Source organism: Sus scrofa, chromosome 2 (assembly GCF_054392235.1).
Source record: "Sus scrofa isolate SSC_HxYL_T2T_F1_AM1 chromosome 2, Sscrofa_HxYL_maternal_Yorkshire_Landrace_v2.0, whole genome shotgun sequence".
NCBI lineage: Eukaryota > Metazoa > Chordata > Mammalia > Artiodactyla > Suidae > Sus > Sus scrofa.
The window spans coordinates 142,307,584-142,326,346 of NC_139384.1; the positions used below are offsets into that span (position 1 = coordinate 142,307,584).

General features: G+C 38.2%; 1 protein-coding gene across 16 annotated transcripts in view; it reads left to right on the plus strand.

The window, feature by feature from the left end:
* Positions 1 to 18,763, plus strand: part of SLC27A6 (solute carrier family 27 member 6) — a 98,425-nt gene that overhangs the window by 35,492 nt on the left and 44,170 nt on the right. For all 16 annotated transcript variants that reach the window (XR_014838734.1, XR_014838728.1, XR_014838732.1 and 13 more), the window contains 2 exons: positions 8,547 to 8,741; positions 18,165 to 18,255. Coding sequence is in view for 3 of the 16 variants with exons in the window: in XM_085014450.1 (XP_084870576.1) it covers positions 8,547 to 8,741; positions 18,165 to 18,255 (286 nt within the window). In the remaining 13 variants the exon portion in view is untranslated. The remainder of the gene's footprint in view (positions 1 to 8,546; positions 8,742 to 18,164; positions 18,256 to 18,763) is intronic.

An 18,763-nucleotide genomic window follows, 5' to 3' on the forward strand; every position in this document is an offset into this window, starting at 1 on the left:
TTCCAGCATATCTATGTCTAGTTTATATCTTTTTTTTTTTTTTTTTTTTTTTTTTACTGTGTATGTTTGGGGGTGGGGGGACATCTAGGAATGCCTCTATCTCTGTCTCTCACTGTGCATGTTGTGGGTCTCTGTGCTATATGTGTATGTCTCACTTTGCATTTCTAGTTACATGCGTACAAGTATCTTTTCATCTCTGTGTGTCTCTGTGTTTCTCTTACATGTGGCTCTCCCTCTTTGCCTCTGCATATGTCACTCTGTGTGTCCATTTCTTTGAATCTTCGTTTCACTCTGTCCCTTTCTTTTTTTTTTGCTTTTTAGGGCCGCACCTGAAGCATATGGAGGTGTACCTGACCGATACTTTACCACCTACCAATGTGCTCAGTGTGCCTAAGAAGCGCTTCACCCACTTTACAAATAAAACCAACTCCCAGTTATTTCCAATGAGATAAAGCCCTTCTTAAGAAAGAAACATAAAGTGATTTTAACTGGGAATCTGGATGGGGAAGCATAATAAACCAGTATTTGTAGCATGAATGTGTTGTCCATTTGACCAGGTGGTGCTTAAGATATGTTAATATTAAGTTTTAGCTTTTTTGATTTTAATATTTATAATTTCGGGCAGAGATCAGTAAGCTTTTTCCGTAAGCACTAGATCAGTAAATATTTTAGGCTTTGTGGATCATACTGTTCCTGTCACAACTACCTAATTATGCCTCTGTATTGCAAAAGCAGGGATAGATAATCCATATAAATGAGTGACTGTGTCCTAATGAAACTTTATTTTTAAAAACAGGAAGTAGGCTGGATTTGGCCTCTGGAAGCTCAAGTTTGCTAACCCTAAATTTAGACTTCATGATAAATATCTTACTGTATATTATATATCTTTTAGGAAAAATTTCCATTGCTACACAAACTAGTTTTTTAAAAACCTTTCTCTCTCTCTCAATGCATATATATGTGATTATATATATGCATATATATATGTGATTGCATATATATATGTGATTATATGCGTGTCTATGCCAAAAATAACTATATTTTTTGGTCTTGCTAAAGAGCTTAAATACTTTTATATTATTATTATAAATAAAGGAATCGTATTTTTCAGATGTATTTCCATGCTTGTGATTTCAGTCTGGCAAATAAAAATCTAAATAACATCATTGAAACTTTAGATAATATCTTAATAAACTGTCAGATAACTGTAAAGTTTATATCCCTATGTCAATTATGTCATTTGCATTTTACTCTTTTAGTAATGCATGCATATCAACAATAGAAGAAATACGCATTCTCTTTTTCCCCACAACACTAAATAATGAATCAATTGACCCTTCCTCATATTCTTCAAAACATGATCTTCTGGGTTTTCTTTTAAAGGAAGGGAAAATAGAATAAATATGTAAATATCTTGAGAGTTAAATAAACGAATTTGATATGTCTTGGCAAAAGCCTTATCATGATTTTATTTTATTTTCTATATCAGTTAAATCACTTTGGATGAAGATTCTAATTTAGTAAGTTTGTATAGCTATAGCACACACAGGTTAAAAGTCTATGGAATTTGCTTTGTAAACCACCTTCTGATTGGTTTTCCAGAGTGTGCCAACTCATATGATAAATATTTGCTAAAACTTATCTCTGACTTGAAAAGCATCCAAGAGCCATGCCATGTAAAAGATTGATCCCTGTTCAAACAGAATAAATCCTAAGATTTTTACATAGGAAAATGGCAGTGGAAAATCCAAGAGCTAGTTCCATGCCAGGTGGGCAATATTGGACATGCCCATAGCAGGTGGAATGAGGTTAGAATGGTCATGGTTGGTTGGGAATTCCCTTCGTAGCTCAGCAGTTAATGAACCCAACTAGGATCCACGAGGATGCGGGTTCCATCCCTGGCCTTGCTCAGTGGGTTAAGGATCCAGCGTTGCCATGAGCTGTGGTATAGGGTGCAGATGTGGCTCAGATCCTGTGCCGCTGTGGCTGTGATGTAGGCCAGAAGCTGTCACTCTGATTCGACCCCTAGCCTGAGAACTTCCACATGCTGCAGGTGCGGCCCTAAGAAAGCAAAAAAAAGAACACTCATGTACTCATGGTCGTATTTAGTAGTAGGAAAAAAATCCTCTGTCTTGGAAGTAGCCACTCTGAGTGAGTGAGGTGGGTTTTTTTCTTTTTTTTTCTGTCCTCAGAATATTTATCTTAAACTCAATGGTTTAAGGACGTAAGAACATCAGCAAATCAGAGTGTTAGTTCTAATAAATCCACAGTCTTGGCTCATACTGCATTTTTTTCATTTTTATTTTATTCAATTAATACTTTCACAGTTTTTTTTTTTTTTTTTTTTTTTTGTCTTTTTGCTATTTCTTGGGCCGCTCCCGCGGCATATGGAGGCTCCCAGGCTAGGGGTTGAATCGGAGCTGTAGCCACCCGCCTACGCCAGAGCCACAGCAACGCGGGATCCGAGCTGCGTCTGCAACCTACACCACAGCTCACGGCAACGCCGGATCATTAACCCACTGAGCAAGGGCAGGGACCGGACCCGCAACCTCATGGTTCCTAGTTGGATTCGTTAACCACTGCGCCACGACGGGAACTCCCTACATTCACAGTTTTAAACACTCAAATAGTACTGTCAGGAGAAACAGTAACCCCCAGCTATGAATACTTGATCTCTAGAGGTAGACATCTTTAATTATTTTAAGATATTTCTGGTTGTTATTTACTTCCATATTTCTCAATAACGTATGCATGCTACTATTTTTTTTTTTTTCTTTTTAAGCCACACCTGTGGCATACAGAAGTTCCCTGGCTAGGGGTTGAATCAGAGCTGCAGCTTGCAGCAACACTGGATCCTCAACCTACAGAGCGAGGCCAGGGATGGAGCCCACATCCTCATGGAAGCTATGTTGGGTTCTTAACCCACTGAGCCACAATAGGAGATCCCTCTTTCTTTTTTTTCTATTTTTTAAAGTTTAGAGTTAGATTTTATTTGGGGCGAAATTAGAACTTAAGCCCAGAAGAGAGCCTCTCAGGTACCCCTGAGAAACAGCTGCAAGGAGGCGAGGGGGGAAGCTAGGATACATGTTTTTGCAGCAAAGGAAAGGTAGTGGAAACAGAAGATTTACCGATAACCAGATTTACAGAAGAAAACCAGTTCCTGTGGGAGGATATAAAGGTCTGGGCTCTCTGGAGTCACCCCTTTGATATGTGCCTCAGCCGTGGGCCACTCTTCCTTGCTTCTTTCCTGCATTACCTCTGGGCTTACCGGCCCACCCTAGGGATTGACTGGATTCACAGAAGACTGCCACACCTTTGTTTTCTCCACTTAACTATAGCTCAGGAGGCAGCATTTCAGCAGCTCTGAAATACCCCCCCCCAAAAAAAAAGTAAAGGGGAAGTACCATCTTTACCACTTTGCAAAAGTTTACTGCGGGTCTCTCAAAGGTTACTGCCAGTCATACGGAGCAGACATCACCTTTGTCTGGATATGAGGAGAGGCAAGAATTGGGCTCATCAAGTCTTCTCCTAAAAATACCTAACTATTTGGGGACCTGTCCTTCCAGTTTTCCCAGAGCACAGAGTGCCTCACTCCTGGTCTCCACCCTGAGATCTGCTCAGGGGGTGCTGTGGGTCAGCAGCTACAGTGGCTCATGATTTAAATCCATGTAGAGGCAGATGGCAAGTGACACACTCCAGTTCAGAGGACTCCCCCATGGTCATAAATTTGACCATAGTTTGGGGAGGCATTTCATCCCATGGGGTTAGGAATGCTCATTCCCAGGTCTGGTGAAGATTGCATTGGCAGGCTACTCAATGTGCTTACACTGGACTAGTCCTTACTAACAGTAGCTAAAAGTCTCTGGACCACGTGTCTTACTAGGCTGTTGTGGTCTAAGAAAACATTCCCTCTTGTTGTATCTTCCCATATCTAGAGTGATGCTATTACAATCATTGATCTGGTAAAGAACTATGTATTTGATCAACTGCTTCAAGTCTTCTGGTCATCATTATTTTGTTGGAGGCTCAGTTACTCATTTGGTAATATAAAAAACATTAGTCTTATGAAACAGGCAAAATGCAAACAGTAGAGCTAATAACATCACTTGAGTTATAAGTAAATAGTTACGCCAAGAGCATCTTACACCAAGCCAGTTCTCGAAGATGTTATCAAGACTAGGAAGTGGGTCACTTAAAGAGGCATAGAGACCTCAGAATTTAGCAGGCTAATAGTCTGGCTACTATTATTTAAAATCTATTGAGTAAATTTCTTTAAGGCTTTGATATGGCTGAATATACATTCCAATCATATTGAAGTTACAAAATGCTGCTAAGTTGTCAAACTAGCCAAATACAAATCTCTTGAGCTTTACACATTGAGCTCATACCAATAGTGGATTGGTTGGGGTCATCTTTAGATTGTTACATATATGGCTTTGAGTCCAAGGGAATCCTAGAGGATATCTTCCTATCCATCCTGGTAGAAGCCAAGTCCATGAATTAGTACCGCAGATTTACTGAGTTCTCTTAGGTGCAACCTAGTGAATCTCCAGTCATCTGACCCAGTCTGTTCCATATCAGCCGCTATCTTTAAAGGTAATAATATGCAGGCATTGTTCATAGGTGCCCAGCCTAGTGTTACAAGTATGATTTCATTGTTCTCAACATAGAGGAGGCTTTAAACTCGAATGGCTATGTAAATTCATCCCTTGAATATGGGAGGTTCCCTTCCAATAACAGGAGGTTACAACTTTGAGACTTAGCTTGTTATTCTGACGGAAGCTGAGTGATCCTAAAGAAAAATTTATAATTACAGTCAGAGAGAATGCCATATTTCTTGATTTTCCAGTTTTAACTGTCTTCTACTGGGCTTCCTATTCACATATTCTCTCTCTCTCTCTCTCTTTCTCACACACACACACACACACACACACACACACACACACACACACGTCTCTTCTCCGTCTGTGGCACCAATCTTAATTATGATCATTTTAAAATACGTTGATAAACAGTCTTTTCAGTTATGAAAATCATATATATTTTATTTATAACTAATACACAGTGTACTTAAAATATGACAACTTTAACTTTTTACTCCTGATAATAATTGATTTTTTTATTTTACTTTCTAAATGCCTATGACTAATTCAGTGCAAACTCTCCTTCAGAGCTGAAATGTCTGAATATGATTTAACAACACTTCAAGTATTTTAAATCAATTGTATCTATATTCTTCTTATAGCTATTCTCCCAGAATGTTGTCAAACATCAATTATTGTCCAGCAAATGTGACCAATATTCTGATTTCTATCTCTACAAATGATTTAGGTTCTGAGATCTCACCTTTTACTATTCAGACTTTCATTCAAATTACTATTTTCAGTGGATTCCTCAACCCAAAATTGTGTCTGGTTGGAATTCTCCAGAGAGGAAGCTCCAGTATTTGGCCAGTGTTCAGGGGAGGGCAGACTCCCAGACACATTGTCTGGATTAGCATAAATAGGGGTGCAGCTGCATCTTAAATTTCCCATCTAGCCTTCTGTCTTCCTCATCCTTGGTGATGCTTCCTTGACATTCTCAGGAGCATGTGTTGCTTTCCAACTGCAGGCTCAATTTTATAATTATCCACTCTGCTTATTCACAAGTCTCTTATCTGTTCACCTTTCAGGTTGCAGAATTACCTTTCATTCCCATTCTCTTTTTTCTTTTTTTCTTTTTTGCCATTTCTTGGGCCGCTCCTGTGGCATATGGAGGTTCCCAGGCTAGGGATCGAATCGGAGCTGTAGCTGCCAGCACACGCCAGAGCCACAGCAACGCAGGATCCGAGCCTCGTCTGCAACCTACACCACAGCTCACTGAGCAAGGGCAGGGATCGAACCTGCAACCTCATGGTTCCTAGTCAGATTCGTTAACCACTGTGCCATGACGGGAACTCCCCATTCTCTTTTTTTCTTAAGAGTTAATAGATTAAAATCTTTCCTTTAAGACTGAGAAGGAACCGAGATAAAGAATATGTTTAGGAGATCTTTGGTGGCTCAGTGGGTTAAGGATCTGGCATTGTCACTGCTGCAGCGTGGGTCACTGCTATGGCATGGGTTTGATTCCTGGCTCAGGAGCTTCCATGTGTCATTGTAGGTGTGCCCTCCCACAAAAGAATGCGTTCATTGAATTATGTTTGATTGTGTCAGGGACATTGATTCCTCTATTTTATTGTTATTGTTAATTTCTTGTTATTTCTTGTTATTTTGTACTAGTTTTATAAAGTTGGAGTACTTCAGAGGGAATCACGGATTTTACCATGATTAAACTGATACTAAATTTTTTTTTTTTTTTTTTTTTGTCTTTTTGCCTTTTCTAGGGCCACTCCCGCGGCATATGGAGGTTCCCAGGCTAGGGGTCGAATTGGAGCTGTAGCCTCCAGCCTACGCCAGAGCCACAGCAACGCGGGATCCGAGCCACGTCTGCGACCTACACCACAGCTCACTGCAACGCCGGATCCCCAACCCACTGACCAAGGCCAGGGATCAAACCCGCAACCTCATGGTTCCTAGTCGGATTTGTTAACCACTGAGCCATGACGGGAGCTTCAAAATTCTTACTCTAATTTTTTTTATTGACGATTATTGACATAAAACATATTAGTTGCAGATGTACAATGTAATGATTCAATGTATTGCCTATATTGCAAATTTATCAGCAATGTAAGTATAATTAACATCCAACACCATGCATAGTTGCAAGTTTTATTTTCTTGTGACAAGAATTTTAAGATTTATAGTTGACCCTTGACTGTCACAGGTTTGAGTTATGCAGGCCCACTAATAAGTAGGGTTTTTTTCAGTAGTAAATATCACAGTACTGCATGATCTGCAGTTGGTTGAATCCCCAGCTATGGAATCGGTGATACTGAGGACTGACTAGAAGTTATATTTGGATTTTTCTATTGCATGGAGGGTCTTTGTTTCTCAGTGCTCAACTCTACTCTCTTAGCAACTTCCAAATATGCAATTCAGTATTGTTAATTATAGTCATGATGCTGTGTAGTACACCCCCAGAACTTATTTATCTTATAACTAGAAATTTATATCTTTTGATCCCCATCACCAGTTTTTACCCACTCTTCATCCTGTCCCTGACAACCACTAATCTGTTTTCTGCTCAAGGCTTAGATTTTTGCTTTTGCTGTTGTTTGGCCTTTTTTTAAGATGCCACATATAAGTGAGATCATGGAGTATTTGTTTGACTTCTTTCACCTTGAATAATGCCCTCGAGGTCCATCCACATTGTTATAAATGGCAAAATTCATTCTTTTTATGACTGAGTAATATTCCATTGTGCATATATACTACATTTTCTTTATTCATTCATCTATTGATGGGCATTTAGGTTACTTCCATGTCTCGGCTGTGGTAGATAACACTGCACAGGGTGCAGTATCTTTTTGCATTAGTGTTTTTGTTTTTGTTTTTTTTTTCCACATAAATTCCCAGGAGTGGAATTGTTGGATCATGTGGTTGTTCTATTTTTAATTTTTTAAAACTATCATTTTTAAAGATTTTATTTCTTTGGGTATTTTTAGCCACACCTGCAGCATGTGGAAGTTCCCTGTCTAGAAATGGAACCCACACTCTAGTTGCAACCTGTGCCACAGCTGTGGCAGCACCTGATCTTTAACCCACTGTGCCACATAGGAACTTCCTATCTTTAGTTTTTTGAGGAACCTCTATCCTATTTTCCATAGCGGCTGAACCAATTTACATTCCCATCAAGAGGGCAGAGGAGTTCCCTTTTCTTTACATTCTAATCAGCTTGTATTATCTTCTTGGTAATAGCTGACTGGTATGAGCTCCTAACTCTTCAACAATGTATAATTCATGCTAATTAATACAGTGCTTATTGAATACAGAACAAAATACATGTCTTTTTTCCCTTCAATTCTAAAATATGAACTAGAAGTAAAAATACAAGAATATTATACATTCAAAAATAATAGTTACAAGTAGGTGTCATATTTGCCAGCCAAATATTATGGTGATTAAATGACATCAATTTATTGTTCACTATCTGCTGAGCTTAGATGTGTACTGTAGTGTACAAGTGAGAGGTTGATTTTTATCAAATCTTTGCAAATGAATAAACAGAAAATCAGAATGGTATTCAGCCTCTTCTAGAAAGTTACATGGATAATAGATAATAGAGCTAGCCCAAACTCATGCATGTTTTATAATTTTCTAAAGTAATGCTTTTTTCCCTGAAATATGCTTTCTTCCTTACCTGATCTTTACCAAAATAAGATTTCAAATTTTAGGGAGAGATTTTGCCAGATATGGAGAAGTAAAAGCTGTATCACTCTGGGCTCGTGTTAGTTTCATTAGCTGTTGGACACCGTCTTGTCACAGACTTACTTGATATTTTTTGTTCCTTTCCATTATCACACACATGCACCTTACTTCTGGATAGTTACCATTTAAACAATAGCAATAAAAGAAAAAATTGGGAACTGGAATTAATAAATTGTGGCCCATAATCTTTTCTTCTAACAGAGAGAAGGAGAAAAGGATCATCGGGTACGTTTGGCTGTTGGAAATGGCTTACGGAGTGATGTATGGAGAGAATTTTTAGACAGATTTGGAAATATTAAGATGTGTGAGCTTTATGGAGCTACTGAAGGAAACATTTGTTTCATGAATCACACTGGGAAAATTGGATCAGTTGGGAGAGCAAATTTCTTTCACAAAGTAAGTACAATATTTTCCTTACAAAACTTTGTGCTTGTGAATTATGGTAAATAGTATCAATTAAAAAAAATTTTTTTTTGAGACCTTCTATGAATAACACAGTGACCTCTAGGTGAAGTGTGATGTTGTAGGTAATGAAAACCTCAATGATCTCCCATATTTTCCCTCTGTGGTATGAGAATGATGATAGCTAGTTCTTTCACTCAGTTTTCAAATTTAACGATATAACGTATAAAAGCAAGCGTAGGTCTCAATATGTATATTAATTTGATGTTTTCCATTTTCTGTGCTTTCAATCCACTATTTTGTTTGTTTCGTTTTTATATCACTCAAAAATTATGTGTAGACTTCTAATAGATGGTTTCCTTAAAAACTTTATCAAGATATCACTAAAATATTAAGAGTCGCCAAAAAAAATATGTTCTTAGAAGTAAAAGACAGCTGATTTCTCAATAGCAGCCATGGAAGACAAAAGATCATGGATAGAGATCTGACACTTTCTTGGAAAAAATAATTATCAGAGCAGAAGTTATATTCAACAATACTGTTTTTAAAGAATAGAAGTGAAAATAAAGAAAAGAGTGTCAACATTTATATAACCTCTAGGGGAAATAAATCCAGAATCATAGTAGGATATTTTATTACAGCTCTTTCACTATTTGATAGGATATGCAAAAATTTCTTTCAATGATACAGCATATCACAATAATACAATAAAGACACTACTTGAAGTAATGAACATATTTAGGACACTGCATTTAAAAACTGCAAAATAGGAGTTCTCATTATGGCACAACGGAAATGAATCCGACTAGGAACCATAATGTTGCATGTTCGATCCCTGGCCTCGCTCAGTGGGTTAAGGATCTGGTGCTGCTGTGAGCTGTGGTGTAGGTCACATATGTGACTCAGATCATGTGTGGCTGTGGCTGTGGCTGGCAGCTGTAGCTCTGATTTGACCCGTAGCCTGGGAACTTCCATATGCTACACGTGTGGCCCTAAAAAGCAAAAAAAATAAAAAAATAAAAACTGCAAAATATGCATTATTTACAGACATTTATAAAACATTCGCAGAGGCTATAGGACCACTTAGGAAATTGTAGCAAATTTCATAGAATCAGGAGTTCCCGTCGTGGCGCAGTGGTTGACGAGTCCGACTGGGAGCCATGGGGTTGCGGTTCGGTCCTTGCCCTTGCTCAGTGGGTTGACGATCCGGCCGGCGTTGCCGTGAGCTGTGGTGTAGGTTGCAGACGCGGCTCGGATCCCGCGTTGCTGTGGCTCTGGCGTAGGCCAGTGACTACAGCTCCGATTCAACCCCTAGCCTGGGAACCTCCATATGCCGCGGGAGCGGCCCAAGAAATAGCAACAACAACAACAACAACAAAGACAAAAGACAAAAAAAGACAAAAAAAAAAAAAATTTCATAGAATCAACTACATATGGATTATGTTTTCTGATAGCAGCATAACTAAGATAGAACTATTTAAAATAACAGCTAGTTCACCTCCTATATTTGGAAATAAAATATCTCTAAATTTCTATGAGTCAAAGAAAAAAACAGTTGAAATAAGAAAATAATTTGAGCTGAGTCATAATGAAAATGTCACATTTCCAATCTTGTACACTCAGTAATAGCTGAAAAGTAGTGAGCTAGATGCTCATTTCTGTAAGTTAATTTTAAAAGCCAGCTAAAATATACTCAGATAAGAAGAAAGAAAGAATACATATATTAAAGGAATAGAAAAAAACATTTAGTGAGGAGTATCAAAAGAGATAAAAATAGAATTTTTAAAAAGTAAAGAAATAGATACAAAGCCGGTATGAATTACCCTAATGTTTGAAACTTAAAGAAGGTACAAATTATTTTTATAATGCATTCTTTGGGATTGTAAGGGTCTTATTGACATCTCTGTAATGCATCTGCATTGTGAACAAAAAAAATTTAGGGACAGTAAGTGCTGATGTTACTGAATTTTGCATTCTTTGCAGTTAATTTTCTTAGGGCATTGCACTCGTTCTGTATAAAATTTGATATTCGTGTTAAAGCTTTTTGGTGAAGCTGAGTTATTCCTACATCATCATGCAGTAGGAGTGCAATGAAGATTTGTATTTTGCATTACTGGTGTGATCCCTTATAATCTTCTATTATCTTAATAAAATTCTCTGTCAGACTGGGATAATGTCCATAATGCAGGAAGTCATTTGGAAAGTTTTTATTTGGAAAACTTCTGATTTTCAGCTCACATTAGATTTTTTTTTTCTTTTTCAGTTTGGAAATGAAAAACACAGTACCTAATGTCATATTAATTATAGTCTTTTATCATTTCATTTGCATATTCTTTCATTCTGTAGTGGGTAATCGGAAAAAAATTGGACCAATAAATATTTCATAATTAAGTGGAGAGATTTAATAGGTTTATATCTCAAAATTTAAACCTTTTGGAAGCGTACATTTACCGCCTCAGAGAGGAATCAGCCTCTGAACAGAGATAGGATGTTATAAGTGAAAGAAAACGATGAAGCAACAACACAGAGTTCCTATGACCCAAGTGTTCTTATGTGCTAGGCTTCTTATTTAAATACATGAAACTGAAGAGCTGTGTGCCCCATATATGCCCCCAAATCAAACAATATAAAAAATTTGGTAACAGCGCATTTGAGAGACAAATCCAAGTAAAAGTTGTAGTCTGCCTTCTTTTTTTGTTTGTTTTGTTTTGTTTTTTAGGGCCGCTCCTACGGCATATGGAGGCTCCCAGGCTAGGGTTCCAATCTGAGCTGCAGCTTCCAGCCTACGCCACAGCCACAGCAACATGGGATCCAAACCGCGTCTGTGACCTACACCACAGCTCAGGGCAACGCCGGATCCTTAACCCACTGAGCGAGGCCAGGGATGGAACCCGCAACCTCATGGTTCCTAGTTGGATTCGTTAACCACTGCGCCGTGACAGGAACTCCTGCCTTCTCCTTTTCTACACTCCGTAGTAATAATTGAGAAGGAACAAACATGAGATCCAGAGAGGAAACACAACATGAAAAAATGGGAGAAAATGAATCTACATTAAAAAGCAGCTGAAAAAATATAGATGCACATCAAAGTAAGTATCCCCAAATGGCCAGAAAATATTTAGAAAAGCAATTTCTCATAGGTTCAAAAACATGTAATAATATTCTCTTTAACAATAAGAACTCAAAGGAAAGGAAAATGTGAGGAAAGTATAGATCAAAAAAGGAGTTGGGGAGTTCCCCTAGTGGCTCAGCAAAAATGAATCTGAATGGTAACCATGAGGTTGCAGGTTCTATTCCTCGCCTCGCTCAGTGGGTTAAGGATCTGGTTTTGCCGTGGGTTGTGGTGTAGGTCACAGACATGGCTCAGATACTGCGTTGCTGTGGCTATGGCATAGGCTGGCAGCTGTATCTCTAATTTGACCCCTAACCTGGGGACTTCCATATGCCACAGGTGCAGCCGTAAAAAGTGAGAGGAAAAAAAAAGAGCTGGAAAGTAGCCATGCTTAACCCACAGGGAAAAAAAGGGGGAAATAAGGGAAATGAAAATATTACAGAGATGAATGCCACACGGAAGGACTTAAAAATAAACAAGACTAAATATTGTGAGCGAGCAAGGTGGATGGGATTAAGGAGTAACACAAATATAAACAATAAGCAAATAATAATATAAAATAAAAAGGTAACTTTTGAAAACATAGACAATGATCTGACATGCTTAATTCATGCTCCTGCAGAAAAAAAAACAAAGTGAAAGAAATTGTTTGAAACCCAATAAAAGGGAACTTCCTGAAAACAAAGTTTTGAATCTTTCGCAAAAGAGCACATTAACTGCTATATAGCACAGGGAGCTCTATCCAATATTCTACGATAATCTATATGGGAAAAGAATCTGAAAAATAATGGATGTGTGTATGTATATAACCATATCACTTTGTTGTGCAGCAGAAATGATTATAGAAAATATTTAGAAAAGCAATTTCTCATATAAATCAAATGGTTGATTTATACATTGTAAATAAAACTTCAAAAAAAGAGCACATTGTGTTCTAGGGGAAAAAATATGATACAGAATGATTGTCAGAAAATATATTCATGGAGTTCCCTGGTGGCTCAGCTGGTTAAGGATCCAGCATTGTCACTGCTATGGCTTGGGTTCGATCCCTAGTCCAGGAACTTCTGCATGCTGTGGGCATGGCCAAAATATATATAAATACATATACATATTATTTATTTACTGAGCATAAATCATAAATTGACAAACCATAAAGAGATGCTAAGGCAGAAAAAGCAAAGAATGTGCAAAGTGTAGAGTGAAGATGGGAAATGTTGCAGGCATTTCTCAGAACGGAAATAATACACTCAGTCTCTCCACCCAAAACAGGAAAGTAGTTTTCACCTGAAAATTTTAGCTCTGACAAAGTTCTCCTTCAAGTATCAAGGCAACAAAGAGGTGCTCTCAAACTTTTAAGAAATCAAAAGAACATAATCCCTATGGATTTACAGGAAGGTACTAGTTCTTTATATTCCCTGAATGAAAATTTCTGGGCAACCTGAAAATAAAGCAGAGTTTAGAAATGAAGGGAACCACCATCAGTTAGAAGGTTTGATTGAATCCATTTAAATGTGGAGGCTTGAAAAGCTCTGAAGTATATTTATAGATCGAAGTATAATCCTGACAATACAAAAATGTTTATCACTAACAAAAATGGGCATTGGGTGGGAGGAGAGAGGGAGGAATAAGTGCTAACTAGCTCAGCTTTCCTGGTGATAAATCCATAAAGACAAAGTAAAGTATGGGACTTAATAAAAAAGTTCCTTTTCTTCACAATTTTATAAACTTTTTTATTATCTTAAAGTTAATCTTTTGGGGATTTTTTTTTAAAGTTTTTTAAATTAAAGTAAAGTTGATTTACAGTGTTGTGCCAATTTCTGCTATACAGCCAAGTGGCCCAATCACTTTTCTTTTTTATCATATTCAATATTCAATAATGTTCTTTTTTCTCATATTATCTTCCATCATATTCATATCCCAAGAGGCTGGATGTAGTTCCCTGTATTATACAGTAGGACCTCATTGCTTATCCATTCTAGGTGTATTAAAGGTAGACACCTTTTAGGGACTGGGAAATTGAGCCAACTGTAAAGTTAGGAAACAGGCCACACAGGACCACCCTCATGCCTGACATCGGTTGCAGTTTGGGAGTCCCTGAGACCCCCTGTAGGTTTGATAATTCCCTAGAAGAATGCACAAAACTTACTGAAAGCTGTTATAGTTAAGTTTATTATATCTAAAGGGTGTAGCTGCACATCAGCCAAGGGAAGAAGCAATGGAGTAGAATCCGGGTGGGTAACCAGTGCAAGGCTTGCAGCTGTCCTCTCCTGTGGAGTCAGGACTGCTTTACTCTCTGGAATTGATAAGTGACAATATACATGGGGTTTTGCCAACTCAGGAAGCTCACCCAACCTTGGTGTCCAGAGTCTTTGGGGGGCTCAATCACTTAAGTCTAGTTGGCTGCTTCTATGGCTGACCTCCACGTCCAGGCCCGCAAGAGGTCAAGATGAGTGATGCACAGTCCCCACCCTGCATCTCATGATTGACGTGGCTCAGAGACCCATGTCATTTAGTCACTATCATTTAGTGACTATCTGGTTGCCCAAGGCCTGTAGGCAAACAAAAATAGTCCTATCCCTCATGACATTGGGAGGGCTTAGAGGCCCAGGCTTTGTTAAATTTGGGGTTAAAGTTAAATTCTTTTACCCCATAGAGACTGATATCTCTTATGCTAAAGAAACAGTTTAGTTTAACCTTCGTTCCATTTTCTTCTGTTAAATTCAAGAAAATTTAAATTGATTGCATTGATTAAAATGGTGCGGTTTCATTGATTTAAGTGCATTTGTAATGCTGTGCAACAAATGTATTTCTTTATATATATTTACTATGATTCCAATATGCCTGACACAGCAAACAAAGTGGACATAATTCCTGCCCATGGGCAGGTTTTGTTCCACTGGGGAAGACAGAAAACAAACAAAATCAATAAATAAAATACAGTCTGTATTACTGTATTACATATTCATAAGTGCAAAAGAGGGAAATTAAATAGGAAAAGGAGAGAGAGAATGTGTGTGTGTGTGTGTGTGTGTGTGTATTGGGAGGAGTGATTGAAATTTTAGCTGAGATATCCAGGGGTGACTTTCACTATGTTAAAAATATACCATGTAAAGAATGATTTACTTTGGGTTGAGATTGGGGAGATTTAAATGTTTATTCTTATTTTTCTGTTTTATTGATTTTTTAACAATGATTTTTTCAGTGCAACTCTATGAACCATTCAGAACTATGCTGTCCCAAAACTATGCATCCTCAAAATCAATATTCGTAATGTCTCAACTCTATAGAACAGTACATATGTTACTATATAATGTATATATATAATGGATAGATGATAAATTTATGATTTGTGTGTGTGTGTGTGTTTGTATCATTTTAGGGACTTCTGTTTAAGAAAACAGAGAAACTGCTCTTTGCCTCTGGTGCCAGATAAATGAGCCAGGACTACATAAGTTGAGGCAATGTGGTATAATGTTGAAGGAAAAAACCCTGAGCTGGAATCACTGTACCTAGGGCTCTAGTCTCAGCTCTGCCTCTACTTACCTTTTTGACTTTGACAAGTCACTTTCTTTGGGATCCCAAATCTCCTTGTGGATTAATAGAGGAAATGGTTTTTGTGTTCCCTTTCCAACTTGTAAATTTACAGAACTGAGTATGCAAAAGCACACAGGTACCTGTGGAAACTTCAAGGGCCAGTGTGTGCTGCACGATGCTGCAGACCCATTTGCCTAGACTATAATGAATGGGACCCCAGCAGCTGTGCTCTGGCCTTGTATACCTGTCCTCTTCCTCTACCTATTCCTATATGTATTCTCTACATATGCATTTAAGAGATATTAAAGTGTGATGTCTATTTATTTTATTAATTTATTTTTTTAGCCACACCCATGGACTGTAGAACTTCCTGGGCCAGGGGTCATACCCTTGCCACACAGAGAACCCAAGCCACAGCAGTGACAATACCAAGTCCTTAACCCACTAGACCACCACGGAACTCCCATTAAAAAAAAAAAATCTGTGTTACTCTAACAGCCATTTTTGTAACCTTGTGGGACCTCTTGAAGGTGGGGCTGGGTGGGGGGGACAGAAATCCTGCTAGCTGAGACTTAATGTTCTAATCCAGGTTACTTCTTAAAGATGCTGTGATATATTTAAATTTCATTTGAATTATAAAATTACTCAATTTCTGACCATCAAGTCCCCTGGATCTGATAACAATTCACACTGAACAGTGATTTGGTGTGAAATCGTTTTTTTTGCTTTTTGTTTTTTTGCTTTTTAGGGCCTTACTCACAGCATATGGAGTTTCCCAGGCTAGGGGTCTAATTGGAGCTGTAGCTGCTGGCCTACACCACAGCTCACAGCAATGCAGGATCCTGAGCGAGGCCAGGGATCAAACCCACAACCTCATGGTTCCCAGTCGGATTCATTTCCACTGCGACATGCTGGGAACTCCATGGTATGAAATAAATCTTATGCATGCCTGTAGTTGACAAATTAAGTTAAAAGAAATAACATCAAAGCTGACACGAGCAGTTAGTGGGCAGGTTTTTAAAAATATAAAGCATGTTAAAACAGGAGAAGAAGAATGGGTAATGAATGGGGCTCTGTTCTTATTTGTCCAAAATGATAAATGCAGTTCTCGAATTTATGGAATCTTTCTTTTTACCAGTCATTAGGCAAGTGGCCAATATCCTGTTATCCTAATTACAGACAAAGACCAACAAGATGCAAGCTTGCATTTTATCAAAGAATCGTTATATCTAGAATAACAACATATTTTGCTTCACTGTCTCTTTCATTGGCTTGCATCTTAAAATAGGATAATATTAATTTCTACCTTAGAGAGTGTTTTGATGATTAAGAGCACAGCACAGTGACTGGGACACAGTAAGTGTTCAATTAATACCAGTTGCTCTTGTTTATATTTTAACTGAAATAATGAATTGCGATTGTAGTTACATGCTGATTTTCTGAGATGAAAAACCAGGGATGTTTGTGTTTATAGTCTTTGATAGTAAATAATGCTATTACATTTCTCTCACTAATCTTCTTCATCTCTTCCCGTGTATCTGTTCTATATTTGTTCATTTCTCTCCTCCTCTTTGTCCTCCTCCTTTTCTCTCTTGCCCTCTTCCATGTGTCATGCCTTATTATTTTTTTCTGACTTCATCAAGTTACCTCCATTTTAGTTGACTGTGTTCTAGTTCAGCTTAATAAGATGGCTTGTTTGATTGGGAAAACCTCAATTTTCTTATGTGTGAAATGAACCAATCCTCCATTTTCACCCAGAGACCGGTTTCAGTGGATCTATGAGTCTATATGTCTTTGAGAGTATGAAGGTTACAGGAGCAGGGGAGCTGGAGATACTGGGAGCAAGAAGAGCTGTCCAGTTAGTTAGTTTCCCAATATGATGAGGATGTTCCAACAAATTTGCCTTCTCACCGCACAGGAGCATACAGAGCTACTGATGCTTAATTCCAGGACATGAAGATGAAAGGCCTAGGGAAATGGTCTAAGTAGGTGACAGTGAGTGTCTGGGGGGCAGCTAATCCCTTTCCAAGGGATAGTAGGTTAAAATAGAAACCACAATCCTTGCAATCACATAGCTTACATTTTAGTTCTTTAAAACTTTCCATTTCAAGAGATATTTTGAAAGACTGCAAAACAGAGAAGGTGAGAAAGTGGTCCTCTTACCTCTGGTTGGTTGGTAGAGTCTGTGATTGAATGCAGGGGTTGCTTTCTGCCAATGATTCAAAGTTAAAAATAGTCAGGCGTTTCTAAGGTAATGTGCATCAGAAAAGAAATGGAAGTAAATGCCAGTACGTGGGTGCCCCTTAGTGACACTTTCACTTCTGATTTTCAGATATTTAGCTTTCCATCAGGAAAGCTTACTTATTTTAATAAATGCACATTCTTTTTTTTTTTTTTTTTTTTTTTTTTACTATTTCTTGGGCCGCTCATGCAGCACATGGAGGTTCCCAGGCTAGGGGTCCAATTGGAGCTGTAGCCACCGGCCTACGCCAGAGCCACAGCAATGTGGGATCCGAGCCGCATCTGCAACCTACACCATAGCTCACGGCAACGCTGGATCATTAACCCACTGAGCAAGGGCAGGGACCGAACCCGCAACCTCATGGTTCCTAGTCGGATTCGTTAACCACTGCGCCAGGACGGGAACTCCAAATAAATACACATTCTGATTCTCTATTTCAGCTGATAGAGCATTAAACTATGACCAGTAGATGTCACTGCACAAGTAAATAATTAAGTCTTAGTTTTGTTTGATTTTTTTTTTTTTGCAGCTTTTTTTCACTTTTGCCTTGATAAAATATGATTTTCAGAAAGATGAGCCCATTAGAAATGAACAGGGCTGGTGCAGTCATGTGAAAAAAGGTAAGATTCTTATATTCAGAGATGTCTCCTTGGGCTAAACTTTGGAAATTCTGTTTAATGACCGAATTTAGAAAAGAAAGAATGGTTCTTTCTAGTATGTACGTGGCTTGGAATTTTAATGCAGCCCGTTATTAGAAGTTAGGGGCTCCAAGTGGGTCACTCAGATGGTAATTGCAAAAACTTAAAAGTGATTACTATTGGGTTTGGAGTTTTCCTAATCCCCCCTTTCCAGTTTGTAACTGTGGTATATGTCTGATGTCTTATGTTACTGAAATGTCATATGAAAACCACCTGAAACTAACACAGCATTGTAAGCAACTACAATCCAATAACATTTAAAAAAAAAATGAATGACAGTTTATGAGTCTACATATAGTAGAAAGTGAGGCAGGTTTGGATTTAAATCTGGGCTCTCACTTTTAGATACTGTCCAACTTTAGCCAGGTTCATTTTCTTCATATGTAGAGTAGAGGTGACAGTATTTCTTTGATGAGGTTATTGTTGACAG